At 44.0% G+C, this 24892-nt stretch overlaps 1 protein-coding gene and 1 long non-coding RNA gene across 2 annotated transcripts; one reads left to right on the forward strand and one right to left on the reverse strand.

Annotated features, from left to right (window-relative positions):
- Positions 1–2347: 2347 nt before the first annotated feature.
- On the forward strand, positions 2348–8236 carry LOC121583096 (cyclin-G2; the record flags this gene model as incomplete). The annotated part of the gene is made up of 8 exons (XM_041899309.2): positions 2348–2516; positions 3297–3445; positions 3623–3763; positions 5407–5657; positions 5947–6025; positions 6136–6234; positions 6596–6798; positions 7415–8236. Coding segments are annotated over 8 exons (1227 nt in total), but the record flags the coding sequence as incomplete, so codon positions are not given.
- A 1221-nt stretch (positions 8237–9457) lies between these two features.
- LOC123492636 lies at positions 9458–24892 on the reverse strand. The gene is made up of 5 exons (XR_006661817.1): positions 24484–24892; positions 21948–22089; positions 12225–12316; positions 11821–11927; positions 9458–10062 (listed from the first exon to the last, which is right to left on the reverse strand). It is a non-coding gene; the product is annotated as an uncharacterized LOC123492636 (long non-coding RNA).

The following is a 24892-nucleotide window of genomic DNA, read 5'->3' on the forward strand; positions in this document are numbered from 1 at the left end:
GCTTAGGTTATTGTGTGATGTGCAGGAACAGTAATACATCATTTCCAATTGTCTTGGAAATGTGAGCAGGACTGCTGGTCCTGCTCACACTGCCCTACCCTATGCTTTGACTTCTTTCTCCCCTCTCTCTCCAGATAAAATCCTGCGACTTGTGACTGCAGGCCGCCCAACAACCTGCCCGCTTGACCCCATCCCCTCCTCCCTTCTCCAGACCATCTCCGGTGACCTTCTCCCCTACCTCACCTCGCTGATCAACTCATCCTTGACCGCTGGCCATGTCCCTTCCGTCTTCAAGAGAGCGAGAGTTGCTCCCCTTCTCAAAAAACCAACACTCGACCCCACTGATGTCAACAACTACAGACCAGTATCCCTTCTTTCTTTTCTTTCCAAAACTATTGAGCGTGCCGTCTTTAGCCAACTCTCTTGCTATCTCTCTCAGAATGACCTTCTTGATCCAAACCAATCAGGTTTCAGGACTGGTCATTCAACTGAGACTGCTCTTCTCTGTGTCACGGAGACTCTCCGCACTGCTAAAGCTAACTCTCTCTCCTCTGCTCTTGTCCTTCTAGACCTGTCTGCTGCCTTTGATACTGTGAACCATCAGATCCTCCTCTCCACCCTCTCCGAGCTGGGCATCTCCGGCGCGGCTCACTCCTGGATTGCGTCCTACCTGACCGGTCGCTCCTACCAAGTGGCGTGGCGAGAAGCTGTCTCCGCACCACGTGCTCTCACCACTGGTGTCCCCCAGGGCTCAGTTCTAGGCCCTCTCCTTTTCTCCCTATACACCAAGTCACTTGGCTCTGTCATATCCTCACATGGCCTTTCCTATCATTGCTACGCTGACGATACACAACTAATCTTCTCCTTTCCCCCTTCTGATAACCAGGTGGCGAATCGCATCTCTGCATGTCTGGCAGACATATCAGTATGGATGACGGATCACCACCTCAAGCTGAACCCTGGCAAGACGGAGCTGCTCTTCCTCCCGGGGAAGGACTGCCCGTTCCATGATCTCGCCATCACGGTTGACAACTCCGTTGTGTCCTCCTCCCAGAGTGCGAAGAGCCTAGGCGTGACCCTGGACAACACCCTGTCGTTCTCCGCCAACATCAAGGCGGTGACCCACTCCTGCAGGTTCATGCTCTACAACATTCGGAGAGTACGACCCTGCCTTACACAGGAAGCGGCACAGGTCCTAATCCAGGCAGTTGTCATCTCCCGTCTGGACTACTGCAACTCGCTGTTGGCTGGCCTCCCTGCCTGTGCCATTAAACCCCTACAACTCATCCAGAATGCCGCAGCCCGTCTGGTGTTCAACCTTCCCAAGTTCTCTCACGTCACCCCCCTCCTCCGCACACTCCACTGGCTTCCAGTTGAAGCTCGCATCCGCTACAAGACCATGGTGCTTGCCTATGGAGCAGTGAGGGGAACGGCACCTCTGTACCTTCAGGCTCTGATCAGTCCCTACACCCAAACGAGGGCATTGCGTTCATCCACCTCTGGCCTGCTGGCTCCCCTTCCTCTGCGGAAGCATAGTTCCCGCTCAGCCCAGTCAAAACTGTTCGCTGCTCTGGCACCCCAATGGTGGAACAAGCTCCCTCACGACGCCAGGACAGCGGAGTCACTCACCACCTTCCGGAGACATTTGAAACCCCACCTCTTTAAGGAATACCTGGGATAGGATAAAGTAATCCTTCTAACCCCCCCCCCAAATTGTAAAGTGGTTATCCCACTGGCTATAGGGTGAACGCACCAATTTGTGAGTCGCTCTGGCTAAGAGCGTCTGCTAAATGACGTTAATGTGCCCTTGAGCAAGGCACTTAACCCTAATTGCTCCTGTAAGTCGCTCTGGATAAGAGCGTCTGCTAAATGACTAAAATGTAAAATGTAAATGTAAATGTAAATGTATAACAGTTCTCTCATAAATTCCTCTAGTCAGCACTGAACCAATGCCAAAATATTCTGTTGACAGTTGGACCAGAAAAAAATCGAATATAATCTGGTAGTTAATTTTTTTTATGGTCTATGTACAATTAGGGCTAATTATTTCAAACCACTCGTCAGTAAAAGGGTTTGTCCAGGCATCCAATAGAAATGAAGAATTTTGGGCGGACGATTTGAACGGACAAAAAAGGAGAAAGATGATTGGCCCGTGGAAGTGTCAGTATCGAGCTGGTCTAGAATATGAACACAGCATACTAAACTATTTTTAAAACCATAAGTAACGTTTAACAACGTTAAATATTACAGCATTTATTTGTCCAGGACTACCAACTCTTTTTTGGTTTAATATTTATAAATCAGTACTTTATAGTAAACTACAAAGGAGGCAGACCTTACTCGATAAATCAAGCCAAGGTGGATACCGTACGTGATTGGCTACCGTGACATTGACGTCAGTTTCTGGGTGTGGAAATTCTCAACAACAAAAAGAAAAGATAGCTACAGTAGAGAAGAGGAACAACAAACAGAAGAGGTTGGGCCCGTAGAAAATCTCGATGTAACTAACATTACAGGTAATTATAAAACAGTTTTAACATTGCAGATGCAAGGACATTGAATAGATTAGGTAATTGTGAATATTGCCGGTGTTGTAAAACCTTATTTTAGCCATTCCAGTGCTGAAGGATTAACGTTACTTTATTTATTTTTTTAAATATCAAGCTTATGATATGCTTTTAAAACTATACTAATCGGTTTGGTCTTGCCTTTCATTGTGGTCGATTAAATTGGAAATCTTATTTCATCTGGTTATTTGTTAGCTAGCTACAGTATCTTGTCCTTTGGCTTTATTTATAGTCTCTGTTTAACGTTGTCGTTGGCTCGCGCAACCGAGATTTTACACGAAAACAAGTATTTTACACAACCGACCAGTAGCTGCAAACCGTTTTTATCTGACAAATTTGATGTGGAGTTAACGTCGAGCTCTATGAAAAAAATTATGACTGCCAGCGAATGCACTGCTTCCTAGGCAAGAACAAGAATTCAACCCCCCCTCCCCAGCCCGTCGACGATTTGAAGCATAGCTAATGGAGTCAAGGGAATGTTTTTGATCTAGTGTCTGTTTGACTGTGTGCGAGTATCTCACGATATATGTGGTCATATTTACGATTTTGCACTGAAAATCCCAATTAGGATTAGTTTATGTGTTCTGATTAAGTAGGCGTTAACCTAAGAAATCTGACACCGAATCCCAGCTGAAGCCAGGGTTGGGCAAACCTTGACCCTATTGCCTGGTTGAACAAATGCAGGGCGGACAAACGTTTACTAACATCACACTCGGTCTTGTTTTACAGAGAAAGACTTCATTAAGATTGCTGTAACCGAGTCCAGTCTAGACATGGAAACTGTGAAACTTATGAGGGAGCTGATCGCCAATTTTGAACAGGAGAGGAATTATCTTCCGAAGGAAACAGGACTCAGTTTGATCGAATCGACTGGAGAGGTAGTATGCAGTACAGTAGATAAAACAATATTGTACACATGATAGATATTCAAAAAAATTTCTTGATGAATCCCCTAAATAATATTATGGTAAAACATTGGTCCATAAAAAAAAAAAACGCCAATTACACACTGTAAAATAATTCTATTTTATATCTCGATGTCTTATTAATTACAGAATGACAGCAGGGGAATCTCCGCTAAATGTAGGGACACCAAAGTGGAGGACCTCTGGAGCCTGACCAGTTTCTTTGGGTACAGTACACAGACATTCGTTCTGGCAGTCAACCTGCTGGATAGATTCCTGGCCATGATGAAGGTAAGATGAAGACCCAAATCAGGAGCACATTTTTGTAATTTCAACATCCTCTACAGCTAATTTGCAACATTAGGTTGACATGCGTTTTAGCATTTTTTTTAATGACAAAAAATACAAAATGTGCTTAGACATGAACTAAACTCAGCAAAGAAAGAAACGTCCCTTTTTCAGGACCCTGTCTTTCAAAGATAATTGGTAAAAATCCAAATAACTTCACAGATCTTAATTGTAAAGGGTTTAAAACACTGTTTCCCATGCTTGTTCACTGAACCATAAACAATTAATGAACATGCACCTGTGGAACGGTCATGACACTAACAGCTTACAGACGGTAGGTAATTAAGGTCACAGTTATGAAAACTTAGGACACTAAAGAGGCCTTTCTACTGACTCTGGAAAAACACCAAAAGAAAGATGAGCTGCGTGAACGTGCCTTAAACATGCTGCAAGGAGGCATAAATTGCTATGTCCGTACTGTGAGATGCCTAAGACAGCGCTATAGGGAGACAGGATGGACAGCTGATCGTCCTCGCAGTGGCAGACCACGTGTAACAACACCTGCACAGGATCGGTACATCCGAACATCACACCTGCGGGACAGGTACAGGATGGCAACAACAACTGCCCAAGTTACAACAGGAACGCACAATCCCTCCATCAGTGCTCAGACTGTCCGCAATAGGCAGAGAGAGGCTGGACTGAGGGCTTGTAGGCCTGTTGTAAGGCAGGTCCTCACCAGACATCACCAGCAACAACATCACCTATGGGCACAAACCCACCGTCGCTGGACCAGACAGGACTGGCAAAAAGTGCTCTTCACTAACGAGTCGCGGTTTTGTCTCACCAGGGGTGATGGTCGGATTCGCATTTATCGTCGAAGGAATGAGCGTTACACCGAGGCCTGTACTCTGGAGCAGGATCGATTTGGAGGTGGAGGGTCCGACATGGTCTGGGGCGGTGTGTCACAGCATCATCGGACTGAGCTTGTTGTCATTGCAGGCAATCTCAACGCTGTGCGTTACAGGGAAGACATCCTCCTCCCTCATGTGGTACCCTTCCAGCAGGCTCATCCTGCATGACAATGCCACCAGCCATACTGCTCGTTCTGTGCATGATTTCCTGCAAGACAGGAATGTCAGTGTTCTGCCATGGCCAGCGAAGAGCCCGGATCTCAATCCCATTTAGCACGTCTGGGACCTGTTGGATCGGAGGGTGAGGGCTAGGGCCATTCCCCCCAGAAATGTCAGGGAACTTGCAGGTGCCTTGGTGGAAGAGAGGGGTAACATCTCACAGCAAGAACTGGCAAATCTGGTGCAGTCCATGAGGAGGAGATGCACTGCAGTACTTAATGCAGCTGGTGGCCACACCAGATACTGACTTACTTTTGATTTTGACCCCCCCCTCTTTGTTCAGGGACACATTATTCAATTTCTGTTAGTCTGTGGAACGTGTTCAGTTTGTCTCAGTTGTTGAATCTTATGTTCATACAAATATTTACACGTTAAGTTTGCTGAAAATAAACGCTGTTAACAGTGAGAGGACGTTTCTTTTTTTTTTTGCTGAGTTTACAGATAAAAAGGAGTTGGTGTGAGTAATGATCCTATCCCAATTTCCACTAATTCCAAGCTGTCGCTCCTCTTCAGGTCCAACCCAAACATCTAGCCTGCATCAGCATTAGCTGCCTCCACATCGCAGCCAAAGCAGTCGAAGAGGAGTGCAACGTGTCTTCCACCAATGAACTTATTCGTATCAGCCAGTGCAAGTTTACAGTCTCAGACCTCACTCGCATGGAGAAGATCATTTCAGAGAAACTCAACTTCCAACTCAAAACCATCACAGCCTTAACCTTTTTGCACCTATACCACGGAATCGCACGCTCACACACCGCAGACAGGTAAGGACCCATTATGAAAGATATGACAAGTCGCCGAGCAATCAACCCCATTTGCAAGATGGCAATGGTGACATAATGAACTTGGGACAGCTAGACATGAACTTCAGCAACTGTTGACATGATTTATTAGTCCTAACTGAAAGTAGAACATCAGTGGTTAACTATTGGCAGAGCCTCACTGGACATTATCCCCACCATAACACCTTCAGTTATGTAAACAGGTAGCCCGTGTCACCTTGCTTTCACACCCAACTGGTTCTCATAAGTATTTTCCCCTTTGCCTTTACAGGAAGGAGGCCCTGAACCTCGACACACTGGAGGCCCAGCTCAAAGCCTGTCTCTGTCGGATCGCGTTCTCCAAAGCTAAAGTAATGATTTACCCCAGAGAGTCCATAAGCCCAGGTACATATTACAGGAGACCTCTGGGCAGCTGCAGTCTAATTTGATGCATTTTTTTTTTCTTCCTGTTCTCTTCCAGCCGTCAGTCTTGGCCCTGTCCCTTCTCACCCAGGAGATTGAAGCCACGCAGTGTGTTGACATGTTGGAAATAGCCCATCATGTTCAGAGACATCTCAAGGTAAAAACACATACACTGTTTGTTAGAAAATTCCTTGAAGCTTTATTGCAAAGCAATGATTTTAATTTGTTTTAAAACACAGTAACCCGAGAAGTTTCCTGTCAAATTCACACACAAAAAGAAACCTATTTTGCCCTGGAACCAGCTCTGCATATTGTATGCCCTGCAACCATAGGCTTCGTATGACAACTGACACGGTTATGGAAGGAAATAAAAATTAAAAGGGCCCTTTCACATTCCCTGGCCTCTCAAGTTCCCGACCGCTATCATTTTACAACGCCTGGAATCCATCCCAAAAGGTTTCCGCTGACCAATTAATGTAACCTGGTGTCCAATGTAATGATGCCCTGGTCTTTTACAGATCGCTGACGTTGAGCTGCTACACTGGAGGGGACTAGTGGCCAAGTGTATGTCCGACTACTCTTCCCCTGAATGTAGCAGACCCAACAATAAGAAGCTGGTCTGGATCGTGTCGAGGAGGACAGCTCAGAACCTTCACACCAGCCACTGCAGCGTCCCTGAACTGCCAACCATTCCTGAGGACTGCTGGGACGAGAGCGAAAGGTAAAACAGGAAGAGAAACATGCCTAACAAAACATTCTAGGAACTAGAACATGTGCATTCTGTAAGGCGGCAGTCAAACAAGTCTGCAATATGACAAGGGGGGGGAAACTCTGGAAAATCCCCAGAATAACAGAAGTAGGGAAATCTCCAGCCACACACTCTATAATTTAAGCCCCACCCATCCCACTCCAGTGTTGTGTTCAGAGTATGACCACTCCTCCTGCCTGGTTTCAGAAGATATATTATTTCCCTTTAATGCAACCCGTGGCTTGTATGGTAGTGGGGGGGGTTTCATACCATCAGCCACGTCATAGCCCTGCCTGTTGCGTCAGTTACCCTAGCCTATCAGAAAAGGCCCATCCTCGTCTTTCTGGCTCTCTTGTGTCACTCACCGACACTGACGTGACATGAAGTACGTGGGTAAGTGACTTCTGTCACGTCCTACCTACCAACACTAGTTTCCATAACTGCTCAACCACAACATTGCACAACCAGTTAAACCTCCACAAAACAAAGATGACTTGGGATGGGTCTTGTAGTCAACCAAACAGGATGAACGATAACTAAATGAACATTGAATTTTTAACAAACGTTTTTCTTCCTCTTGTTCTTCCAGTGAGGACTCGTGTGAAGACATGAGTTCAGGGGAGGAGAGCCTGAGCAGTTCGCTGGGCTCTGACGCGGACGGCCCTTACTTCCCTCTGAACTTCCTCTGCCAAAGATACCGCAACAAATACCACCATACCTCCTAGACCAAAGCCCTCTGCGGGAGCCACAGTGCCTAGGTTTCAATCACCTTTTAATACTGCAGGTTCAAGTTCAATTTATGCTAAAAACGTAGCTAAAAGTTTTGCAACAGAAAACAAGCGGTCATTGGGCACGTTCAGGTAGTCCCTCCCTGTGACAGTCTATTTTGTTCCTAGTGAATTCAACCCAGAAAACAGCTTCTCTATATACCGTAATTACATTTGTTGGGACTTCTATAGGGCTACCACAGTGTGGCTCATTACAGCAAACATATCAATATACAGCATATCTTCTTTTAAGCTAAAAACAAACATACAGAAATGTGAGAAGGCTTGCACAATCCTGAAGACAGGCAGCTGAATATTTTTTTTTGTAGATGTAGCGTTTTATTTTTTATTTTTTATGGTGGTGCGTGTTTGGATTTGTCTCACATTCCAGCCACTTTATAAATATGTCCCAAAATGGCACCCTATATAGTGTACTACTTTTGACCAGAGCCCTATGTTCCCTGGTCAAAAGTAGTGCTTTATAAAAAGGGAATAGTGTGCCATTTGGGATACACTTCTACGACGTGGCTGGATTTGTCTCACATTCCAACCACATGGCACACTATTCCCAAAAGTTGTGCACTATATAAGAGAATAGGGTGTACATACTGTTGTTCAAAAAGGACGGTTGTTGTCTTGGGGGGGATGGGTTAGTTAACCCGGAAAACATACTTTGCCCAGTTTTTGTATAACGAGTGTTATCGTTGAGTGGCTGAGGAGAGGTATGTATACTGGTGGCTAGGCTGGTTAGATTATCCCCCTACAACGTTCAACTGTAAAAGCCAATGTCTGATTGTTTGCACCAGTATATACTTTTTGTTTTAAAGGCCATAAAAATGTAAATTTGTAAAATGTACAAAAAAAGCAAAAGCTTTGTGAATAGTACCTTTTGTAGATATTAACTTATTTTTCTGCCAGTGTGGGATGACAAAACATTTAAAAAAAAAATACTATTTTGAAATCACTCTCTTTGGTCTTTCTTTGAAATTACATGTATGCTTTAGTCAGGTTAGACCTGTATTGGCCTAGGGCTATATGAACACAATGACTTGCAAAAAGGAAGCCCTGAGGCAACACAATTTCTTGACAAAAACATTGAGTGATGCTTTAGAATTTCCCAGAAATCTCTTATAACCAAAGTCAGTAGTCAATTCACACTTCAGTCCTGGCACATGAAATCAGTTGCTCAACCAAACCAAAACCATTCTGCTTCAGTCAGAGATTAAAAAAGGTGCTGGACTAGAGAATACAATATTATTGAACACAAGATATGCAATAGGAAAAAGCCATTTTTTTTCCAACAAAAAAAATATTCACTTAGTGATGCTCTCTTGATTTCTAGAATATCCCAGAAATCTCTCAATAGCCAATTCACAGTCCTGGCACATAACACATGAAATCACTCAACCAAACCAAAAGTTAAAGATAACTTGCCATAGTTTCATTCATCATCATCATCATCATCATGTGGTTTGAAAAGGAACAGGTTGAGGTGAGGCTGCATCCACCAATACTGAGATCAGAGACCCATGCCAGACTTCTTCCGTTTAGGTTGTGAGGAGGTTAGGGAGGATAGTCCCACTCTGGGGTTCCTCTGTGAGGTAGAGATGGAAGACAGCTGAGAGGAGGCCAGATGAGTCCTATATAGCTGCTCTCATTAAACCCTCCTCCGAGGCCTCCACAGGCTCCTGGGATCCAAAAAAAGAGAACAAATAATCCTGAGGCTTGGGCTTCTTCTGGGCGGCAGGTAGCTTAGTGGTTAAGAGCGTTGTGCCAGTAAACGAAAAGGTCGCTGGTTCTAATCCCCGAGCCGACTAGGTGAAAAATCTGTCGATGTGCCCTTGAGCAAGGCACTTAACCCTAATTGCGCCTGTAAGTCGCTCTGGATAAGAGCGTCTGCTAAATGACTAAAATGGAAAAATGTAAATGTCTTCTCAAAATGGCCGCTGAGGTAGAGTCAGAACCTACTGTTGTCCAGGGCGATAAACTAACGGTGTAGGGTTCAGAAGTAGTGCACCGCTTGTGAGGTGTAGTGGGCTGGGAGAGGTAACTACTGGGCTGATTGTTAGGTGTAGTTAGCTGTGAACTACTGGGGTGTAAAAAGGGACTGGGAACTCCTGTACTGTGTATGGGGGGGGTAGTGGGCTGTGAACTCCTCAGTTCCCTATGATGTTTTGGTGGGCTGGGACGGACAACTACCACAATTCCCCAGTGGTGTAATGGGCTGTGAACTACTGAGGTAGGCTGTAAGTTACTGTTCTGTTTCTGTGGTGTAGTAGCCCTCGGTGTCCCCGGGTCAGACAACACATTCCACTTGGTGACGTAGCAGCTTGTGGTCACGCGTTCTGACTGGCTGCCGACGACCAACCGGAGAGGGAGGCGCTGTCCAGGTCTGATTGGTAGCTGACAGGAGAGGTGAAGCTGCCTGATAGGTCGATACAACGGTGAGCCTTCTTCTGTTTGTCTCCACCTTTAAATCAAATCAGAATTTTGCATTTATATTTTGGTCATTTAACAGACACTTATACAGAGCGACTTAGACCGAGCTTTGAACTAAGGTGGCCACAGTCACAGCAAGTAAAAAAATACTTTCCTCAATAAGCGTAAAGCAGCCACCAGCAAAATCATTATCTTCATTTTCCCCAATTGGGACATTTGTAGTGCAGTCTGGGTAAGAAATAAAATTCTTTAGGAGTCTAAGAATTGGAGAAAAAAATAGAAAATGAATATTTAAATTAAAGTGAAGACCTAATTTAGGAACAGCTAACTAATATGGGATTTTAAATGAGAACTAAAACTTAAGTAATTCCTCCAGACATGTAAACACATTTCACTGATGGTTGATTTAGCCATGGCCAGTTACATCTCACAAAACAACATGTCACATACACTGGATAGGTGCAGTGAAATGTGTTGTTTTACAGGGTCAGCCATAGTAGTATGATAGGTCCAGTGTAATGTGTTGTTTTACAGGGTCAGCCATAGTAGTATGATAGGTCCAGTGTAATGTGTTGTTTTACAGGGTCAGCCATAGTAGTATGATAGGTGCAGTGAAATGTGTTGTTTTACAGGGTCAGCCATAGTAGTATGATAGGTGCAGTGTAATGTGTTGTTTTACAGGGTCAGCCATAGTAGTATGATAGGTCCAGTGTAATGTGTTGTTTTACAGGGTCAGCCATAGTAGTATGATAGGTCCAGTGTTATGTGTTGTTTTACAGGGTCAGCCATAGTAGTATGATAGGTCCAGTGTAATGTGTTGTTTTACAGGGTCAGCCATAGTAGTATGATAGGTCCAGTGAAATGTGTTGTTTTACAGGGTCAGTCATAGTAGTATGATAGGTCCAGTGTAATGTGTTGTTTTACAGGGTCAGCCATAGTAGTATGATAGGTCCAGTGTAATGTGTTGTTTTACAGGGTCAGCCATAGTAGTATGATAGGTGCAGTGTTATGTGTTGTTTTACAGGGTCAGCCATAGTAGTATGATAGGTCCAGTGTAATGTGTTGTTTTACAGGGTCAGCCATAGTAGTATGATAGGTGCAGTGAAATGTGTTGTTTTACAGGGTCAGCCATAGTAGTATGATAGGTGCAGTGTAATGTGTTGTTTTACAGGGTCAGCCATAGTAGTATGATAGGTCCAGTGTAATGTGTTGTTTTACAGGGTCAGCCATAGTAGTATGATAGGTCCAGTGTAATGTGTTGTTTTACAGGGTCAGCCATAGTAGTATGATAGGTCCAGTGTAATGTGTTGTTTTACAGGGTCAGCCATAGTAGTACGGCGCCCCTGGAGCAAATTAGGGTTAAGTGTCTTGCTCAAGGCCAGTTCAACATATTTAACATAACATCCTTTGAGACAAGTGTACAATAACATCCCATGAAACATCAAAAAAAAGAGAAAGACCCTCCCCGAAGTCCCTGGCTGGCTACTCTTTCTATTTTTTTCTGGCTACTCCATGTAAAACACTTTGACACGAAGACAGACGGATACATTCCATTACTATGAGTTTAACGAGGGACTGGCAGACACGCTATCAAGAGGAGTTCGACAGCGTTTTGAACTGTTGACCCCATAGGGTTCTGGTCAAAAGTAGTGCACTATATAGGGAATAGAGTGCAGTTTGGGGACGGAGCCTAGTTCATGGACATCTCCAAACTACACCACCTGTAGGACAAAAATCAGCAGTGAACCATATGATTGGCCCATTAGAACGTAATTACAAAGTACTGTACCCGTGTGGTGGAAGGTGTGGACGTCTCTCAGGTCACATGACTCTCTCCACTCTTAACAGTCAGAGATTTGGCCGATGTGAAACTGTGTGTGGCTACAAGTCTTTGGTCTGTAAAGACAGAAACATGCACAACAGATTTTACACATTTACAATGTTAAACATCTACAAATAGTCACTCCATATTTCTTAAAACTAATATATACATTTTTGAATAACAGCCATGTTGTTCTTTTTCCAATTGTAAACACGTAAGAGTTGATCTGATACGGCTAGGTTAAAACGTTACACTATCAATCCCAGAAATCCCAGTTAGGAATTGAGTTTGTCGATCAGCGCAGCAACACAGTTACAAAAACAACAATCAAGAAGTACCAATGGAGTGTCTTTACTGTCTTATTACATTACCCTGATATTAGTGAGCGCCACACCTGTCCGGTCAGCATACACCATCAACCTGGGGGTCACACCATCTGTCCTCCTGACGGAACTTCTGCAAACTAAAACATGACATTTACGTCATTTAGCAGACGCTCTTATCCAGAGCGACTTGACAAGAGACATTGTGTGAGATGGGAATATGGGAAACACCTACTACTTGCTGAGAGATGTGTCCCAACTCTCTACCCCCACTCCCAAAGTGTGAACACTACCATGGCTTTAAAATGAGCTTCATCCCAATTCTCCTGAAGTGGACCCCTTGACTTACACACTCCCTTTCATGGATTTAACAAAATGGTGAGAACGCACTCCTGTTAATTTAAATGTTTGCAACAATCCAAGGTTTTAAATCCATGACGGGGAGTGTAAGTGCACACTTAGGGAGAGGGGTAGTGGACAACAGAAGGGTAAATAATTGGAGCAGGGCCATACGTTTAGTGACAGGTATCTTAGCCCCTTACCCTTACCCCACTGCCCATAGATGGGCAGCTCCACTCTCACTAGCCACCAGAAAGGCTCCCTGGACATGGGGACTAAAAAAAAAAAAACCCGTTTACACACTGGTTTACATTAGAGAGTCTAGCCGGGTTGGGGTCAATTCAGGAAGTACACTGAAATTCAGATTCCAATTCTGATTTTTCCCTCATTGAAAAGCCTTGAAGAGAATTGGGGATTGGAATTTCAGTGTACTTCCTGAATTGACCCCCAACCCTGACTTGGAGGAGAAACACTACTTAATCTTTGTGGGGATTGCAAAACTATTCCTAAATCAGAGTTACATATGCAGAGAAAACGTATCATCATTAGGACAATATGTGTGACAGAATCATAGCTACAGACAGACTAGCTTTCTAGAGCATCCATCTCCTCATTCTCTTGCTTGTCGGGGCCAGAGAGCACTTTTAAATTGCCAACACATTCAGAGCCTAGCGCTAAACAGCATAGGAGAATGCAAAGCTTTTCACTGTGACAGCTAACACAATGACCTATAGCTGCAAACAGAATGACCTAAAGGGCTATAGATGCTAACAGAATGACCTAAAGGGCTATAGATGCTAACAGAATGACCTAAAGGCCTATAGCAGCTAACAGAATGACCTAAAGGCCTATAGCAGCAAACAGAATGACCTAAAGGGCTATAGATGCTAACAGAATGACCTAAAGGGCTATAGATGCTAACAGGATTACCTAAAGGGCTATAGATGCTAACAGGATGACCTAAAGGGCTATAGATGCTAACAGGATGACCTAAAGGGCTATAGATGCTAACATAATGACCTAAAGGGCTATAGATGCTAACAGAATGACCTAAAGGGCTATAGATGCTAACAGAATGACCTAAAGGGCTATAGATGCTAATAGGATGACCTAAAGGCCTATAGCAGCAAACAGAATGACCTAAAGGCCTATAGCAGCAAACAGAATGACCTAAAGGCCTATAGCAGCAAACAGAATGACCTAAAGGCCTATAGCAGCAAACAGAATGACCTAAAGGCCTATAGCAGCTAACAGAATGACCTAAAGGCCTATAGCAGCTAACAGAATGACCTAAAGGGCTATAGATGCTAACAGAATGACCTAAAGGGCTATAGATGCTAACAGAATGACCTAAAGGGCTATAGATGCTAACAGAATGACCTAAAGGCCTATAGCAGCATGACAGGTCAGAGAGTAGGTGACCTTACTGTCAGGGCTCTGTTGTGTGTTTAAATGCTTGGTTGGCCCGAGATTGTGTTCATACAGGACACAAACAAGTTTACACATGCTGACCGGACTAGGGCTATTGTTTCTGACAACACACAGACTCAAGTGCCTCAGGAATAGAAGTGACACACGCACTCAAGTGTTGCAGGAATAGCAGTGCTCCAACCCACATGGCACTGAGACAGGTAGCAGACAGCTTGTTCTGAATGACCTCTGAGACAGGTAGCAGACAGCTTGTTCTGAATGACCTCTGAGACAGGTAGCAGACAGCTTGTTCTGAATGACCTCTGAGACAGGTAGCAGACAGCTTGTTCTGAATGACCTCTGAGACAGGTAGCAGACAGCTTGTTCTGAATGACCTCTGAGACAGGTAGCAGACAGCTTGTTCTGAATGACCTCTGAGACAGGTAGCAGACAGCTTGTTCTGAATGACCTCTGAGACAGGTAGCAGACAGCTTGTTCTGAATGACCTCCAGAGTCTGAGAACGGGTCCTCTCACGGACCCTCCAGACACCACACTGATGGTCAGAGCACATCCCCACATTGGCTAAGAGAACTAAACAGCCAAACCAGAGCAACATTATGTAAGAGACTACGCTGCAGGCTGCTAGTCCATTCAACAACAAGACACTGGATAAAACATTCAAAACGGCAAGACAACTGGATAAACTTAGGCTGTTTTCACACTTGGTCCCTTTCAGCTAATATTTGTGAACTCAGTGCGGTTCGCTTTTTTTGTGTAGTGTGAACACTCCAAAAGGAACTCGGACGCCCTCAAAAGAGCCCCCGAAGCGAACGGAGACCAACCTCGAGAGGTGGTCCGAGTTCGGTTCGCTTGAATTCCGCGGTCGGGTTTCTTTCTTTAGGACATTGTGAACACAAAGCTCCCCAGGTTCGCTTGTCATTATTCCTACGCCACACACTAGACAACTGCAACACTGTTTCCACTGCCATAAACCCTCACATCGGTGCCACAAAAGTGATGAGATGTGCAGGTTTGCGGGGGGGAGTGTGCCGTTTTTGGTAATTGATTAGCGATTGTCAAGGACGCACAGAAATTCCACAATGTGTGTAGTTTTCAGTTCCGATTATTTGTTTGCAATATGTGATCTATAGGCTACGAAAGCTTCATAAGCTATTTATTGATTGTGGGGTTTGAATAGCTTGAGAAGACATATTTGGTGAGAATCACAACATAGGGTACAAAATCTTTTCTCGCTCTTAAAAGGGGCAGTAGCCTACCTTGGGTGGACAATTTTCAACTACAGCATTATTTATTCTGCAGGTATTCGATTGCCATTTATTCTGCTACCAAACTAAATGTACACGTTAACAGTATCTTCTTATTACAATTATTATGTCTCATAATCTAACTAAATGCAATCTATTAGCTTCCAAAATGTAAGTAGGTGTATCTAGCTGTCCAATAACACATTCTGATTGAATGGCTTGTCCTACACTTTGTAAAAACCCCAGAGTGCATGTTGGGAAAATATATTGGTTCCTTTCTAAACATAGCAATGTGAATGCAAAGAGGACTCATTCCAAAAAATAGGTGAAGTGAACTGGCAAAAGAGTTGAGTCCTCATTCAAAGGGCAGTGTGAACACAAAGAGAACAGTTTAGCTTTTTTTTTTACCCCAGAGTTAACTTTAAAAAGAGGACTGTGAAAACACCCTTAGACTCAAAGGAAATTAATACAGAACACATTATGACCAGTTCAATACAGGAAGTAGACTAAAACACCAAATACATTTAATACCACGTATTGACGTAAAACTGAATTTTAACTGATCCCAACCCATAATGTCACAATTAGGATACAACTTTATAAATGCAATGCAGGCATGGATGATGTTATTGTGCTTACATTCATCCTCCTGAAGGCCAATGGTGATCTGTCTGATTGTACCATTGAGCTGGAATAAGAGGCTTGTTGCTCGCATCAAAACATGGAGGGTTCACTTCTTGGAACTCCAGCACTACCCTGTGGAAGTCTGAGGTACTGCATTAAGGAGCTACGAAATAAATGGCAGTTTCTGAATAAAAGTTGATGGAACGCAGCAATAATCTAAGAACATAATGTCACAAGCCATCAACATCGACTAAAAAAAAGCCAGTTCAAGTTTAATTGTTAAACTGGTTGTGCAGTCTGCCGTCAGACCTCAATGTAGGGGAAAAGGGGCAACCTGTCAATTTCAAGACAACTAATTGTATTTGTCACATGCTTCGTAAACAAAGTGTGTAGACCAACAGTGAAATGCTTACTTACGGGCCCTTCCCAACAAGACACAGAAAATTGAGAAATAATAGAAAAGTAACAACAAAAAAGTAATACTAAATCCACAATGAGAAACAATAACTTGGCTATATACACGGGGTACCAGTACAGAGTCTATGATAACTTGGCTATATACACGGGGTACCACTACCGAGTCTATGATAACTTGGCTATATACACGGGGTACCAGTACAGAGTCTATGATAACTTGGCTATATACACGGGGTACCAGTACAGAGTCTATGATAACTTGGCTATATACACGGGGTACCAGTACAGAGTCTATGATAACTTGGCTATATACACAGGGTACCAGTACAGAGTCTATGATAACTTGGCTATATACACGGGGTACCAGTACAGAGTCTATGATAACTTGGCTATATACACGGGGTACCAGTACATAGTCTATGATAACCTGGCTATATACACGGGACACCAGTACCAAGTCGATGTGCAGGGGACGGAGCTCGTCCAGTTCGTTCGCCAATAGAATGAAGGGTAGAGGTAGTTTATGTACTCCCCAGTGTATTGTCGTCAGGGTGACCACACGTCGGCCTTCTCTTTCGCTTAAGAGTCTCTGGGATTAGGGTCCGGGGTGAGCAGTACGTCCTTCGCCTCAAAACACTCATTGTAAGTAGAAATCTTCATCCAAATAGAGGTTAGTGAACGCTGTTCTGATGTCCAGAAGCTATTTTCAGTCATTGGAAACGATGGCGGAAACATTATGTAGGGAAAAAAATATATAATTACGATAACGCAAAAAAACACCTAATAACAGAATTGGTCAGGAGCCTGTAAAACGGCTGCTATCCATTCCAGCGCCATTCTTTAAATGACATATATTCAAGATAGATTAGATTGAAGGATACTAAAGTAGTCTAGGCCAACTTTCCCAGGGTACACCAGACAGCTTTGCTGAGAGATAGGTTCTGGTGAGGGTAAAGAAAATGTACCCTATGGCGCCCCCCTGTGGCATGGTAAGAGAAATGCCCCTGCTCCCGCCGATAGGTCAGCTCCTCATGGAGGAGATAAACTAGCAGGTCTGGAGGGAAGCCATTGATCTGATAACAGGTGTTTTTACCTCTTGGCTGATGTCCCATTGGAGTCAACTCAAACCTATGGGCCCGGATAAAGAACCTTTTAGATAAATAATAGGCATTTAGCAGACACTTTTATCCAAAGCGACTTACAATTTTACACATGCGTGGTCCAGGGAATAGAACCCACTAGTAAGGCTGCACAATTAAATCTAATTTTAAATCGATATTGCAATATTGACATGTGCAATATCCATATCGCAAGAGGCTGCGATATTGTGAAACACCACTGTATGCAACACCTGTTTTTTTTTACTTTTTCGAGTTCTTGCTCAGTATCTCCTCTTTTGGCCGCTTCATGTTATCTAGATTATACTAATAGTTTGTGCAACTTGCTCTCTGCTAAACGCTAGTTAGTTGGTCTCAGCAAGCTGCAAATGTGCTGGGGGAAAAAATGGTGTTAACCCCTAATGCTAATCGCTTGCTAGCAAACCTTTGCTCTAAAATCAGGCCGGTACCAGAGGCAGAGTGTATCAGCATCCCTTGTGCAACAGCTTGTTCTTGAATCAGACAGGAAAAGGCGATGAATATTATAAAATCTTTGAATGTACCCATTTCAATCTAATTAGTCCCATGGGATACACTGACCAACACTTTGGTTCCTACTCTGTCACAACCATCTCCTCATGAAATGCCATGGTAAGATCTGGATGAAAAAGGGTATTGGAGCGCAGGGTCAAATACACTGAATACAAATATAAAAACGCAACATGTAAAGTATTGATCCCATGTTCCATGAGATTAAATAAAATATCCCAGAAATGTTCCATACGCACAAAAAGCTTATTTCTCAGATTTTGTGCACACATTTGTTTTTACATCCCTTTTAGTCAGCATTTCTCCTTTGTCAAGATAATCCATCCACCTGACAAGTGTGGCATATCAAGAAGCTGAATAAACAGCATGATCATTACAGAGGTGCACCTTGTGCTGGGGACAATACAAAGCCACTCTAAAACGTGCAGTTTTGTGACAACACAAATGTCTCAAGTTGAGGGAGCATGCAATTGGCATGCTGACTGCAGGAATGTCCACCAGAGCGGTTGCCAGATAATGTAATGTTCATTTCTACCATAGGCCACCTCCAACATCACTTTAGAGAATTTGGCAGTACATCCAACCGGCCTCACAACCGCAGACCACGTGTATGGCTTCATGTGCCAGGCCCATCTCCCGGCTATCTACCTCTCTGTCAACCGGACGGGACCTCCTAGTGTTGAAAAGGAGCCCCACAAATCCATCAAGACTGGTCTGCCGACGTAATCGTCTGATGTGGTTTCAACAGGCTTCCCGTTGCGACGACCACGAAGATCCATCTGCTAGCCCCGGCCCGCTAGCACGCGCAATCAACAGCCGTGCCTCCTGCGCTTTAGCAGCCTACGATCTGCTCCCGGACTTACTTAGTGCTGTTCACTGGACCTTATGATCACTCAGCTACACAGCTGATGCCTGCTGGACTGTTCCTTTATACGGTACCCCATCCTGTTTATCTGTTTAGCCTCAGCCCAAACTTTCGTCGCCATTACCAGTTGTTGTCTTAGCCCTCTCGAATAACACCTGTGATTGCGTTATGCCCCTCTCCCATGTCAATATGCCTAGCCATTTGCTGTTTAGGTTAGTTCTTATTATACAATTTCACTGTAGAGCCCCAAGTTCAGCTCAACCACCCTCAGAGAGCTCCTTTGTCCCCACCCCCCATTCAAGCGGAGACTGGCTCAATCGGTACCTCCAGTGATGCTCTCGCTTTCATAGTTACCCAATGCTTAGGTTTACCTCCACTGTACTCATATCCTTGTCTGTACATAATGCCCTGAATCAATTCTACAACGCCCGGAAATCTGCCCCTCTTCTCCGTACCCAACGCACTAGAAGACCAGTTCTTAAAGCCTTTAGCCGTATCCTTATTTTATTCCTCCTCTGTTGATGTAGAGGTTAACCCAGGCCCTGTAGCCCCCAGTATCACTCCTACTCCCCAGGCGCTATCATTTGTTGACTTCTGTAACCGTAAAAGCCTTGGTTTCTTGCATGTTAACGTCAGAAGTCTACTTCCTAAGTTTGAGTTATTCACTGCGTTAGCACACTCTGCCAACCCTGATGTTCTAGCAGTGTCTGAATTTTGGCTTAGGAAAGCCACCCTAATAGATATCATCCTGACTAATTTACCCTCTAAATACACCTCCGCTGTCTTCAACCAGGATCTCTGCGATCACTGCCTCATTGCCTGCGTCCGTAATGGGTCCGCAGTCAAACGACCACCCCTCATCACTGTCAAACGCTCCCTAGAACACTTCAGCGAGCAGGCCTTTCTAATTTACCTGGCCCGGGTATTCTGTATGGATATTGACATCATTCCGTCAGTAGAGGATGCCTGGATGTTCTTCAAAAGTGCTTTCCTCTCCAGCTTAAATAAACATGCCCCATTCAAGAAATTCAGAACTAAGAATAGATATAGCCCCTGGTTCACCCCAGACTTGACTGCCCTTGACCAGCACAAAAACATCCTGTGGCGTACTGCATTAGCATCGAACAGCCCCCGCGATATGCAACTTTTCAGGGAAGTCAGGAACCAATATACACAAGCAAAGGCTAGCTTTTTCAAACAGAAATTTGCATCCTGTAGCACTAACTTTAAAAAGTTTTGGGACACTGTAAAGTCCATGGAGAATAAGAGCACCTCCTCCCAGCTACCCACTGCACTGAGGCTAGGAAACACTGTCACCACCGATAAATCTACGATAATCGAGAATTTCAATAAGCATTTTGCTACGGCTGGCCATGCGTTCCACCTGGCTACCCCTACCCCGGCCACCAGCTCTGCACCCTCCTCTGCAACTTGCCCATGCCCCCCCCACCTCTGGCAGTCTCTATGGGGGTGCCACAGGGTTCAATTCTCGGGCCGACTCTATTCTCTGTGTATATCAATGATGTCACTCTTGCTGCTGGTGACTCAGATCCACCTCTATGCAGACGACACCATTTTGTATACATCTGGCCCTTCATTGGACACTGTGTTAACAAACCTCCAAACGAGCTTCAATGCCATACAACACTCCAACTGCTCTTAAACACTAGTAAAACTAAATGCAGGCTCTTCAATCGAACACTGCTTGCACCCGCCCACCCGACTAGAATCACTACTCTCGGCGAGTCTGACTTAGAATATGTGGACAACTACAAATACCTAGGTGTCTTGTTAGACCGTAAACTCTCCTTTCAGACTCACATTAAGCATCTGCAATCCAAAGTTAAATCTAGAATCGGCTTCCTATTTCGCAACAAAGCCTCCTTCACTCATGCTGCTAAACATGCCCTCGTAAAACTGACTATCCTACCGATCCTTGACTTTGGCGATGTCATTTACAAAATAGCTTCCAACACTCTACTCAGCAAATTGGATGTAGTCTATCACAGTGCCATCCGTTTTGTCACCAAAGCCCCATATAATACCCACCACTGTGACCTGTACGCTCTTGTTGGCTGGTCCTCACTACATATTCGTCGCCAAACCCACTGGCTCCAGGTCATCTATAAATCACTGCTAGGCAAATCCCCGCCTTATCTTAGCTCATTGGTCACCATAGCAACACCCACCCGTAGTCTGCGCTCCAGCAGGTATATCTCACTGGTCATCCCCAAAGCCAACACCTCCTTTGGCCGCCATTCCTTCCAGTTCTCTGCTGCTAATGACTGGAACGAACTGCAAACATCTCTGAAGCTGGAGACTCTTATCTCCCTCACTAACTTTAAGCATCAGTTGTCAGAGCAGCTTACCGATCACTGCACCTGTACACAGCCCATCTGTAATTAGCCCACCCAACTACCTCATCCCCATATTGTTATTTATTTTGCTCATTTGCACCCCAGTATCTCTATTTGCACATCATATTCTGCACATCTATCACTCCAGTGTTAATACTAATTGTAATTATTTTGCACTATGGCCTATTTATTGCCTTACCTCCATAACTTACTACATTTGCACACACTGTATATAGATTTTCTATTGTGTTATTGACTGTACGTTTTGTTTACCCCATATGTAACTGTGTTGTTGTTTTTAAATCGCACTGCTTTGCTTTATCTTGGCCAGGTCGCAGTTGTAAATGAGAACTTGTTCTCAACTGGCTTACCTGGTTAAATAAAGGTGAAATAAAATAAATAAAATAATGGGTGAGCAGTTTGCTGATGTCAACGTTGTGAACACAGTGCCCCATGGTGGCGGTGGGGTTATGTTATGGGCAGGCATAAGCTACAGACAACAAACCCAATTGCATTTTATCGATGGCAATTTGAATGCACCGAGATACCATGACGAGATCCTGAGGCCCATTTAAATTTTATTTCTATTTTTAAGGTATCTGTGACCAACAGATGCACATCTTTATTCCCAGTCATGTGAAATCCATAGATTAGGGCCTAATGAATTTATTTATATTGACTGATTTCCTCATAAACTGTAACTCAGTAAAATCTATGAAATTGTTGCATGTTGCGTTTATATTTTTGTTCAGTATAGTTTCTGGGTGAATGCGATGTTCACAGCCTATATCTCTGAAACTATGCAGGATGGATGGTGTGGAAAGCCTTGCCTACTACTGTTCCTCACCTACTTTGTGTACTTCAGTGTTCCCATGAAGTGCTCCATCTGCCACGTTAATGGTGTTCCCATGAAGTGCTCCATCTGCCACGTTAATGGTGTTCCCATGAAGTGCTCCATCTGCCACGTCAATGGAATTCATTTCACCTCTCTGAAAATAACATAAATAAAATGTGGTCAAAGTTCATGGACATTTCTGGCACACACTCAGCCCCTGTTCAAGGTGGACGTTTTCACCAAGGGTATGACTCGTTGTGCAAGAAGCATCCTTGTATTATACTGGTCGAAGTTCTGCATCTATAAAAAGGACAAGTAATTGAAATATAAATAACTTGACATGAGAGCCAAAGACCTGTGTGTTGTTAAAAATCAGGAAGTAAAAATTCTTACATGCTCTGAAAAGTCCAAAAGGATCTGATAGAGCTGTTGACCATTTACTGGGTGAAAAAAACAAACAAGCAAAATCTGGAAATTCAAATGATGAGTAACATGCACAAGAGTTAAATCATAATGATCCTCAACACGGGGGGCCTCAGGGGTGCGTGCTCAGTCCCCTCCTGTACTCTCTGTTCACCCATGACTGCATGGCCAGGCACGCACTCCAACACCATCATTAAGTTTGCAGCGACACAACAGTGGTAGGCCTGATCACCGACAACGATGAGACAGCCTATAGGGAGGAGGTCAGAGATCTGGCCGTGTGGTGCCAGGACAACAACCTCTCCCTCAACGTGACCAAGACAAAGGAGATGATTGTGGACTACAGGAAAAAAAAGAGGACTGAGCACGCCCCATTCTCATCGAAGGGGCTGTAGTGGAACAGGTTGAGAGCTTCAAGTTCCTTGGTGTCCACATCACCAACGAACTATCATGGTCCAAGCACACCAAGACAGTAGTGAAGAGGGCACGACAAAGCCTATTCCCCCTCAGGAGACTAAAAAGATTTGGCATGGGTCCTCAGATCCTCAAAAATTCTACAGCTGCACCATCGAGAGCATCCTGACTGGTTGCATCACCGCCTGGTATGGCAACTGCTTGGCCTCTGACCGCAAGGCACTACAGAGGGTAGTGCGATCGGCCCAGTACATCACTGGGGCAAAGCTCCCTGCCATCCAAGACCTCTATACCAGGCGGTGTCAGAGGAAGGCCCTCAAAATTGTCAAAGACTCCAGCCACCCTAGTCATAGACTGTTCTCTCTGCTACCGCACGGCAAGCAGCCGGAGTGCCAAGTCTAGGTCCAAAAAGACTTCTCAACAGCTTCTACCCACAAGCCATAAGACTCTGAACAGCTAATCATGGCTACCCGGACTATTTGCACTGCCCCCCCACCCCATCCTTTTTACGCTGCTGCTACTCTGTTAAGTATTTATGCATAGTCACTTTAACTCTACCCACATGTACATATTACCTCAACTACCTCAACTAGCGGTGCCCCCCGCACATTGACTCTGCACCGTTACCCCCCTGTATATATCCTCCCTACTGTCACTTTATTTTACTTCTGCTCTTTGTATTTCTCAACACTTTTTTTGTTGTTGTTTTATTCTTACTTTTTTGTTTAAAATAAACGCACTGTTGGTTAAGGGCTGTAAGTAAGCATTTCACTGTAATGTCTGCACTTGTTGTATTCGGCGCATGTGACCAATAAAATTTGATTTGATTTGATTTGATTTGATTTGATAATGGAGTACGTTTACATGCACACTAACATTTCGATATTTAACTGATTATGGCAGTAGGCCGAGTATGGAATTAGTCATGTAAACCCCTTACTCTGCTTATCTTAATGGGGTTAGGTCATAATCTAAGTAAGCATACGCCAAATAAAACACCTGCTTTCCTTTAGAATATGTATTAGGCCATGTAGACTAAGATTTAGATCTGCGCGTGTAGTAACACTGGCAGCGCGAGCTTCCTTCTCTGCGCGAATTTAGTGAGTTCGAAAAAACTAAAAATATGCATCTTAGAAATACAAACTCAATCAAATAGCCATCACAAAAATAACGTGGTCGCTGTGGTATAACGTTTATTTTTGAGTGGCGATTTTCTGCATGTATCAAAGTCCCATCAGTTAGCCTGATTTCAGATGTGTCCATGTAAACAGGATTATTAGGGAAATCGTTCTCGCAAAGCGTGTAACTTATATATTTAAATCGAACTATTATATTGTTCTGACTATTCACAATAAATAGTATTATTGTGTGCATGTAACCGTACTCATTGTCTAGCAACCTTTTCAAACAATAGGGTTTAGAGAAGGCACTGACAGGCCACATCACCTATTTTTTGTGTCAAAGGGGTATTGCTATTGATTCCACTGACACCCATGACTCTCCCTTCACTTATGTGTTGAGATTCGAACTTCCACTGCTTTTGGTAGACAACCATCTTCCTAAAATGATAAACTTCAACTCCAGTAAAATAGCAACGAATTTACAAGTTTAAAATAACACTTCAATCAAGATTGTCCATGCATTATCCAACCAGCTATGACACGAGGCCAGCTGTGCTAGAAAATTAATTGCCATCGACGTCACACCTCACCTCATGTAGAGCTAGGTTTTCTTCCAACACTTGACCAAACGAACCCCAGCCTGCGACGTTATGTCTGAACCGTGAACTGGGAGGCCCAGAGTTTAAATAAACCGGGAAAAACCTAGTGGAAATGTGTAATCCATGCCCGTAAGAATCGCAACCTATCCACCCAACAACCCCGTCGCATGACAGTTCTGGACATGTACACCATGTGGCTAGGCTAGCTGCCACTAGTTAGCTAACTAACCACCTAGTTAAGATAACTACGTCTCTGCTCTCATTAACCCTCTTTAAAAATGTGCCATTTCCAAAACTATATCTGAAAAGTCCAGTAAATCCTAAAATGCGCAGTTTTAGAAGATATAGCTGTATAAATCGAGCGATATTGATGGGACACGTAGTGCACAACTAGGCGCCG

The sequence above is a fragment of the Coregonus clupeaformis genome, chromosome 15 (genome assembly GCF_020615455.1).
Source record: "Coregonus clupeaformis isolate EN_2021a chromosome 15, ASM2061545v1, whole genome shotgun sequence".
Taxonomy (NCBI): Eukaryota; Metazoa; Chordata; class Actinopteri; order Salmoniformes; family Salmonidae; genus Coregonus; species Coregonus clupeaformis.